Source organism: Halichoeres trimaculatus, unplaced genomic scaffold (genome assembly GCF_033239565.1).
Source record: "Halichoeres trimaculatus isolate MK-OKI-2021-1 unplaced genomic scaffold, fHalTri1.1 fHalTri1_scaffold_11, whole genome shotgun sequence".
In the NCBI taxonomy this organism is placed as follows: domain Eukaryota; kingdom Metazoa; phylum Chordata; class Actinopteri; order Labriformes; family Labridae; genus Halichoeres; species Halichoeres trimaculatus.
The window spans coordinates 9,328,473-9,338,439 of NW_027437189.1; the positions used below are offsets into that span (position 1 = coordinate 9,328,473).

Sequence of the window (9,967 nt, forward strand, 5' to 3'; positions counted from 1 at the left end):
GCTGCGGTTAGCCTGTTGTTTTAGCCTGTAATGTTACGGTAAACGAGCTTCACTGTTTTCTAAACATTGTGCACTTGGGCGCTGCTGTCAGTGACATGGAAGAGCGGGGCGGTATCAGCGGTGGCTAAGATTTTGTTTCACAACTCCCAAAAATAAATTCTAGATTTAAAATGATTGAAGCTGTCTGTTTTTATTTTTTCAGTTTTAAAATGCTTCACTGTGAAATTAGCTGCAGATCAAAATTAAATAAATTATTTTCAGTCACTGATTATTAGGAAATACAGTAAAATCATTAAATGATGAAATAAAATTTGTACTATAATTACAGAGTTAGATGGCCTATCACTACTACACTGTGAACACATGTCCACTTCAGGACAGCAATTAACAATTGTTCATAATACTCATTCAACACAAGTTATTAAAATCACCCCTTAAAATTTCCCCACCTCAGTGTGACATCTGGAAATAAAATGTTTTGTATGACAAATAAAAATGGTGAGAAAGTCATCCTATCAAACCCAAAAAAATGGGGAGTAGAAACCTGCTAACACAACAATCACAGAAGAAAAGGAGAAAACAGGAAACCAAACCTGCACATAGAAGAAAAAGCAGAATAATGTGACACTTTTACAGAAGCATACCTTGTTCCTAGCGCTGATTTAGGAGCCTGTGTTGTTATCGCATGGTTCTTGTTGACAGTGGTGTGTGTGACGGCTGCTGGCTGCCTCTTCTCACCGATGCTGACTGTCCGCACTTGAGTCACAGGGCCCTGAAAGACGTGACGACATCATGAGTGATTGTTGAATTTCACACTGTAACAGCATTTGATTATGTGACCTGACAGTGAAATACAAAGAGGAGAGAGGCAAGTATGTATCCCTCTTCATAAAGACGAGCAAAATAAACCATTATTACCAGTAAAACTAACTAGAATGGACATAAACAAGAAAACTTGACCCAACACTGAACAGATGAAAATATGCATACCTTTATTGTTCACAAGGTTTATGAGCTTAATCTCAAACAATCTGTATCTGGCTGCTGAATTTTTCATCCTAAACTCATAAAGTTTCACTCAGAAGTGCTGTTACTCATAGTGCTACAATCGAAGTTTAGAGATCAGGAACAGAGTCAGGAAACAAAGCCACTGGTCTGGTTTTATAGTTTGCAAGAGAGCTTGTATTCCATATGCCAGATGTATTATTTATTTGATGAGCCTTTTATTGGTTTGTATATCTGTATCTTGTATAACAGTTGTGCAGATAGATCCCCCTGAGATCCTCAGCCTGTCTCCTGATTAGTCCATGTTTCCTAACTACAATGTTTGAGAAAAGTCTCTTTGAATCTTAAGACTCTTTATACTTTTGAACTTTTTTTGATGCAAGGGATACTTAACTTCATATCTTGTTTTTATTTCACTGTGTGAAACTTGTATTATAATGTTGGCAGAATATCTAATAAAGTTCCACTTTATTGAAGTTCCACGGTTAAACACTCTATTTGGAAGAACTGCTTTCAGCTCTTCTGCTGCTTTCACCTGGAACATCTTACAACAAACATTAAAACTACAAGCACTTGTTTCTTTTGGTCAGTTAAGAACACTGCTAATGAATTACGCTGCTTTTGAATGTAACTGTTTTTAACTGTGTTGTTTTATTGTTGTTCTCTGTACTCTCGACATCATTGAAAATGAGGAGACACCCTCAATGATTTTTCGAGATTAAATAAAGGTTGAATGAAAGTGGCTGCATGAATATTTGGTTTCATGGTTTTTACTCAACGCCCATGTTACACACTTTGACAAGCATCTTAGAATTAATTGAGACACGCTACAAAAACTAAAATCTTAACAAGTGTTTATCTTTGCTTTGGCAAAAAGTGTCATATAAGACTTAATTTGAGCTTCATATTCACCTGAAAATTTCATAAAAAGGTCTGATGCAGACATTTTTGATGCCTGATTTGTTTGTAAACGGTGAAAAAATATTTGCAAAAGTGTTTGGTCTCTTTTAACAGGATTAATGTCCTGATACAAGAAAATAAACAAAAATTTTCTTAGCCAAATGACAGATTATTTTACTTACTACAAGCAATTTAGGCCTCTTCTTTGTTTTTAATATCTTCAAATAAGATATTTCCCTAGACTTATCCAGATGCATGATGCTTAAATTGAGTCTAATGTGATACACATTATGAAAAATAAGACATTAGTACTTGATCATTTTAATTGTTGTAGTGCAGATAGGGAAATCTTGAAAAAAAAGATCATGGTATTAAGAAGCAGATGAGTAAAAAGAAAAGAGTAACAAACAAATCAAAGAAGAGCTGAGAAAGCTGATAATAAAGTGGAAACAGTGGGATAAAAAAAGAGATTAAGACATTAAGGGCGTGAGACCAAGCCTCACTCACCAGAGCGCCTTTGAAAATGACAGGAGGTGACTGCCACGACACACTGATGCCATTTCCAGTCCCAATTCCAGGCCCGGTCCCATTAACACTGCCTAACTCAGCCAAATCAGGACCCACTGGGATGCTCACTGGAGCAGTGGCCTGGAGCATGGACAAGTGCCCCGCCAAAGCCGGGAGAAGACACGGCCGAAAGGTGGAGTAAGAAAAGAGCAGACAGAAAAGAGAGCAGAGAACAGAGGAAAAAAATCATGAGAAATACTCTTTCTGTCAACTCTGATCAAGAAAAGAAGTGGAGTCTATAAAATTCCTGTTTTTATATGAAGAGAAAATGAAAGAATTCTTTTGAATAGCTGAAGAAAACTGGCAGACCTGAGTACTAAGGAGTTTCAAATAGAGCATAAAGAATGATGGAAAGAACATAAAGTTAGTATTGTAAAGCAGAGTATCAGCACAGAGGAATATAAAACAAAGTAGTTATGCAGCTTCTTTCTGTGTCCGCATTCTTTAAAAGTCTGTTTTGTACGTGTCATGGCAACTGAGTTCAATACTACTGTGAATGAGTCCCACTGAATTCAATTCTGCCTACTTGTGAGACTCGAAGGTGATCTTCCCGGTGAAGGAAATAATGTTTGTACCCTGAAAGGCATAGAAATGGGTAACACCTTTGACTTTGTAGAGTTGGAGAAAAGCAAAGAAGAAAAAGACAGGAGAAGAAGAGGAGTAAGGAGGCATGGAGCTGCTGCTAAGCATTTCACAAAAGGTTGCAAGCAGGAATTTAAGCATGATTAAATCTTGTGACTACAACTTGTTTGCCAAAAAAATATTCAGACTGCATTTTTTCGTGTGACCTTGCTCCAAAACTTTCAAGAAAGTTTGGTTGTCTTTCTCTCCCTCACATAAACTCCCACACTGGTGTAGGAGTAAAGTAATTCAGCCTGACCTCGCAGCTTTTTTTTCCCACACTGATCTCAAAAGCTGCCTCTGCAGATTCAATATGAGCGAACAATCTGAAACTTTATGGCTTAAAAACACAAACTTCAGCTTTTTTTTTTTTTAGTTGATGTAAATTCATCAGTTTTTTGGATAAATGTTATGTGTGCTCTTGTTGTGTCTTTGCTGGTGCATGTTAAGGCCAGATGTGAGCGTTACCTGGTAGGCGTGGTCAGTGCGGATGTGACAGAGCGTGGAGGGCGCTGACTGGCTGAGCAGCATGGGGGCGTGGCTCTGTGAACCATTCATGTTGATGTGTTCAGAGTGAGGAAGATCGGTGAGCGGCGGAGGGAAGACAGGCGGGGGGCCAGCCGTGGTGGGGGAGGTGGGCGTGAGGCTGGACAGGCCCTCTGTCAGGCTGTCCATGTTGACCTCAATCTCTGAGTAGTAGAAGTCCTCCTCTCCATCGCTGTAGTCCGAATCGCTGTTTCGCCTGGAGCAGAAAAAAACAACTGCTTGACAAATCTTGCACTTTAACCTACACTGAGGTTATTACACTTCCTGTTTTGTCAGTTTCAGTTCATCAGAAGCCTGCTTTTCTGAACTGATTCATCCTGATGAGAGAAACTGAGTGTTCTGTTTGTAGGTTAATTAATTACATAAAACAATAATGCTCAACAACTCAGATCAAAAATAACATAATCACTAAAGAGACCAAAAAGTACTGTCTTGATACCCCACGGCTCATTACTGCCTTTGTTTGTAATCTTTTAATTCACAAAAGTGTAAAACAAACACAGCTGTGTATTAGGATAATACAGAAGGTTGTTCTTCTTCTCAGCAGCAGGGGGCAGTAAAGGCCAGCGTGCTGCAGAGGTCCTCCAACAAACAGGCTGTTGATGAAATGTCAATAACTGTGAGCACAGCTGAGAGGATGTTTCTCCACTCAAAATGTGTATGAGGTTAAACACTGAGGTGCTGGAGCACTGAGAAAATGTTGCACCATCTCTTGTTGCTTCAACGAAAGACGAATATAAATTTTCATAATTGCAGCCTCTACATCTATCTGACAAAATGATGGGCTGAACTCTATGTGAAACAACTCTGCTTTCATAGAGCGTCAAAAGCAATGTTTATACTACCTCCAGGATACTTCCTGCATGGGGCTGTGGTTATAAATAAAAAAGATACTTAAAAAATGACATGTGCATATTGTTACACACTCCGTTTTATAAAAACTGTAATACCAAAGAGTTGCATCCAGATTATACATATGAGTATTTAATTCACATGTGTAGAAGAGGTGAATTACTAGCTCTGTCAGTAAGATATGAGCAGACAGCTGGACAGCATCCAGGCTGTAAAACCAGATGTGTGTCACATTTCTTGTGTTGTCATATTATTTAAATCCAAGTTTCACACTATCACCCCGAGGCTGCAGATACAGATTACTGAAGCGCCTCCCACACAGTGAAAGTCTTCTCAAAGTGTAAAAGAAAGCCTGCAGTTCAATGAAAACAAACACATGTCATCAGTATCAATATCCACATTCACACACTTGATACTTAAACAAAGAGCATCAATGTGAAAACAAACTAACTTTTAAACTACATGAGTGTCACAATGAAGATCAACAGTGTGACTCAGATCATCAAACTGCCTTGTGGCTATTTGCGTGGGCGTGTGGTGGTTCAGCAAAGAAAAGTGGAGATACATAATGAACAAGTAGGCAACAAGTAGAACTCTGTGGAGAAAGGAGCCTCTGAGGAGTTTCTGACTTTTTCTATTAATGTCTTCTTCACATTTTTAAGAGATGAGACAATCGAGACTGTTTTTCTCTCATGACTAACAACTCACCCCAGGTGGACGGTGCGGATGTGTCGCTGGATCCCTGAGGAGGTGCTGAGGACCTTTTCACAGTTCTTCCACAAACACTTGAACATCACCTTCATGGAGTTCTGAAAGTAGCATTCACAACAAACTCAGTGTCAGAGTCAGAAAACAGCTGATTTGATCAAACTGAAAGTGTAACGATAAATAAAACAGAGTGACTCACAAACAGGGGGTAATAATTAAGTTGCAGGTGAAATGAGATGCGTGGTTCATTTATCTTGATTGTATTAAAAGTAGAGATCCACCGATCTGATCCTGGTAATGGGCATTGGCCCTGATACAGCCCCTTAAAGCTGGATCGGGTATCGGTGGGAAAGGTTCAGTCCAAACTTGACACTACGGCTGGACTATTATTTAGTCAACAGTAGGGGTGGCCAACCTGTGGCTCTTTGTCTTTTGGTGTTTGCCTCTTTGATCCATTCATAAAAATATATTTATAGTTATGTGTGATGGTGTGCCAATCAATCCAAACAATGTATATATGGATGCCAACGTTGGGATCAGTTGGGATTGATACTTAAGTTTCAGTCTCTCTTCTTCTAGTACGAATTGAAACACAAAAGCACGACAAATCTTGCTTTGAAAATTGAAAATGTACTTATTTTCATTTTATGTCATTTCGTTTATGTGTGAGACCAAGTGTGTTTGTAAGACCACGTGTGTGACGTGGCTCTTTGTAGGACCACGGTCATTTTTGTGGCTCTTGGTCTCTGACTGGTTGGCCACCCCTGCTCTACAGGGTATAAAATTTGCAAATGAACTGTCATTTCTGTAATTCTGAAGCTTTGTTTTAACCAAACTGATGTTTAACATTTAAACACTTGTATCGGATCAATATCTGTATCAGTCAATACCCAAAGCCCTGGTATTTGTTTCTGTATCAGGACCAGAATAGTTGGATTAGTGCATCTCTGATTAAAAGCCTTCAGATTTTAAAAATCTGTCAACCACAATAAGCTAAACACACCATGTGCAGAACACTGGGATATTTCATGGGAAATGAAAGTTTATGCAGCATTTATTTCCTCGTTTGCCCTTTGAATCTCATTGGCAGGCTACATAGAAAGGCCTTCATGGGGGACTGCGTGCCACTCTACAAGGGGCCAAACACCACACCTCATTAGAGAGCCATTAAGCACCGAGCCTATAAAAATAGAAACCAGATATGTGACATGTTCAGACACACACATGAGGTAAAAGCTCAAGAGGGAGACGGATCAGTGCAAGTCTGAAATTGCACAAAGTCCTCTTTACCCAACAGGACTTTCGTTTCAACGCAAAGATTGATGAGCAGATTTAATGTGTTGCTTGGATGTCTTCCTGCTGTCGGTGCATGCTCTGAGCTGAGACACAAATCTAACAGGAAATAGGTTAATGTAAGGCCACAGCCTGGGGGTGCCCCTAAACTTCACACAATGTACAATCCTTTTAACAAAAACAGAAAAAAAAACATTCACATTAACCACACAGACCTCCTTTTAACCTCGGATCTCAAATTAGATACTTGAGTTATATCTGATCCTCCTCAAATCGGAGAAAGAACTCCTCTTGATTCTTTAAGAAAGCCAGGAAGACATGGATTGATAGGTGGAGTGGGTGTTTCGATTTATCCTTTTTGTGTAACAGGGGCTGGCAGCTGTCCCATGAGCAGGCAGAAACCTGCATCACCACCAGTGAAAGAGACAGTGGGTGCGTGTGCTCGTTACCTTTTAACAGTGTCTGGAGAAAGGAGTGAAGGAGAGGAACAGAGCCAAAGAAAGAAGAGCAGAACAGGTTTTTATCAATGGTTTGTTAACTCGACCTTTCATTACTGTTTCTCTTTGGCTGTCACTCACTCACAAACCTGCCGTGTAACTGCTCACTTTCTGCCGTCTTAATGTTTGTTCTGTACCATGCTGGTGAAAACCACCTTCCTGATAAAAATGACACAGCAAAGCTGGTCAATAATCCCACTAACAATCACAAATCACTTAATTCCCTAAGCGTTTTTCTTGCATCTTAACATTGTTACAGTAAGACTGCTGATTGCCATGTGTAATAATCCTCTTAACCCACTGCCTGCACAAAATCAAACAGCCCACAATCCAAGGGGCAGCTGCTCATGGAGGGTTTAGACCTCTGAGGATGGTTTCTGCTACGCTGCAACACAAAGCAAGCTCACGTTTTAGCCCTCTTCCTCACAGTGTGTGTGTGCATGTGTGTGTGTTTCCCCCCTTTTTCCTTAATTTCCTGTCTGCTTATCTATGGTATGGCATTGGTCTCTGGCATCATAGTCTTTGGAGTCTTTATGGTTTTATATATTTGGCAGCTCAGTAGTCTGCACTGCTGCCTCACTCATGGGAGATTGAATTGCAAACTCCCACATATTGTAAAGTATATGAGCTCCCCTCTGTCTCTGTATGACTGGAGGAAATATTGAGACACATTTCTCCTGCTGTTGCTGTTTTGTGCGAGCACCCCTCTCCTCCTCTGCACCCCTTAGTGTGACCGTCCTAATTTTTATGCATCCTTTGAACCTTTTTGATACCTCCCACTGTTCATCCCTCCTCTCTCCTTCATTCTAATTGAATCTCCCACCTCTCCCCTTGAATAAGCTGAAAAGGGAGAGAAAAATCTTTACAAGGAAAACACTTAACATCCTGGACTGGTTCTATATGAGAGGGGGAAGTGAATGAGAACATAATCCATCATCCACACGAGGAGAAAGAGACAGGCCTTGTGTTGGAGCATTAAACTGCACGGTGCTTACGTTTTCTGAATGATTCTTACGGGTTTTCAAAGGTCTCGCCCCTTAGCTATAACTAAAGCACCCCAGAACTGTTTATGTTCATAAAGTGCGACTTGGTGTGCACTCAATTTGATTTAGTAAAAGTGGAAAGAGCAGCATCTGTGGCTGCTGTGAAAAGTACAAAGACACAGCTGTGTTCAAACATCTAAAGGAGTGAATTATTGTACTGTGAGTCAGTGCTCAGTCTTAACATTTTTCTTCGATTTAAAGCAGATACTTGATCAGCCGGGGGCCGGTACGGCCTAGCAGTTAGGTCGCATGTTACGTGAGGATAGCCCTCCAACAGCCGGCTGGGTTTCATCCTGTTTCCTGCTCTATTCACTGTCTTGTCCTTTCAGAATAAAGGCATAAAAAACCCAAAGATATAACGTAAAAAAAATGCTATTGGCATTTGACAAAAAGCAGGACATTATATTTATAATGATTTGCAAACAAGTATCAACAATCTTCTACTAGGGCTGGGATGATATGCTTTTCTTGCAATTCAATTCTATTATGATTTTTGGGCATGCCAATTCGATTTATATTGCGATTTTTGGATATTAACGGTTTTTGCAACTTTTGGTTTACTTTTTTACGCCAGTCTCTGAGTCAGAGAGAAATGTTTCACTAAGGATGGCTATGGGTTAGGTACTTTTATTGGTGCTGACTGAATTCTGTCAGAAGCAGGTACAGATTCACATAAAATCAAAAGGTACCATGTTTAGGTACCTAAATGCATCCTTATGACAGTGAGGGAGTGGAAGAGTAGGCGATTTTCCATGCTGAACATAAAACACAGCATTGCAAGCTTCTACATTGAGTAATTAATATGTTAAATTAAGAAAAAAATATTAAACAAATTGATATTTTTTACCACATGAACACAAAAAAGTACCGAAAATTGGTAGCATTGAGTACTGGTACCAATTGCAAAGTTCCGGGTATTGGTTCTGTTTTGTTTCAAATGTGTGGACCCCAGGAAGAAAAGCTACTGCATATTTGCTGTAACTAATGGTGGATAAATAAATAAATGAAGACATATAAATAAATAAATAAAATCAAAAAAGGTACCCATCCCTACATTTCTCCCTCTACTGGAAGAAAGTGGTTACTTTTTTCCAATCCAGTTTATAAACAAAGACTGGAATGAAGAATTTGCAAAAGAAAATTTTTTTTTTAACAAATCCTGATTCTGACAATGTCAAAGAAAAAATCACATATATTAATTTTTTTTTTTTTTTCTCCCACTCCTATCCTCTACCTTTCGTTTCCGAGGTATGGGGTCCTCAAACATGAAGTGTGTGCACTCAGTGACGTCTTCAATGACATCATCACCCTGGGAGAGCAGGAAGTTCTTGTTGGCATCATTGGAAAGAGGGGGAGACGGCGTGGAGGGCACCGACTGGTCACTGGCGTCCCAGCTCCAGTTGCCACTGGTTGAACTGCTGTAGCTGGCTGACAGCACCTCCTTCCAGGCCCTGCTGGTTGCCTCTGGGACTGCAGGAAGAAGAAAACACAAAGGTTCAAAAGAAATGTTGTAGTTCAAGATTAAGTTTGAGAAAGACATTTTTTGTGTGTGTAATTTAATTCATTTATGTATTGTTTTTGTTTTTTTTCCTTGGTTTATTATTTATTTATCTAACTGATTTAGGAGGCAAGACACTCTTGTCTACTAATACTTTGGCTCCATGTACACTGCCATTTGGGGTGGGTGGGATTGGGTGGTGGTTGGGGGGGTGACAATGGTTGGAAAGTATTATGATTTACGTTGTGTTTATATTGCCAAAGCTGTTTGAAAAATAACTAATAAACAATAGATCACAATGAAAAAAAAGAATCTGAGAAAGACATGTTAGCATTGCAATAGAGCACAAGCAATGCAAGTTAGGCGCTAATATTATGAATACTGTGCAGACCTGTAGAAGGCCAGAGATAAAAACTATACTGCCAACATTATGTTGG

The 9,967-nt window shown here is 39.6% G+C and overlaps 1 protein-coding gene across 2 annotated transcripts in view; it reads right to left on the minus strand.

Moving 5' to 3' along the window:
* The window catches only part of slc2a4rg (SLC2A4 regulator), a 44,389-nt gene that overhangs the window by 7,737 nt on the left and 26,685 nt on the right, over window positions 1-9,967 (minus strand). The window contains exons 4-8 of one of the 2 annotated variants that reach the window (XM_074681280.1): window positions 9,267-9,502; window positions 5,200-5,300; window positions 3,562-3,835; window positions 2,413-2,553; window positions 645-772 (exon numbers count right to left, since the gene is read on the minus strand). In XM_074681280.1, coding sequence (XP_074537381.1) covers window positions 645-772; window positions 2,413-2,553; window positions 3,562-3,835; window positions 5,200-5,300; window positions 9,267-9,502 — 880 coding nt within the window. The remainder of the gene's footprint in view (window positions 1-644; window positions 773-2,412; window positions 2,554-3,561; window positions 3,836-5,199; window positions 5,301-9,266; window positions 9,503-9,967) is intronic. The other variant, XM_074681281.1, reaches the window with a different exon arrangement.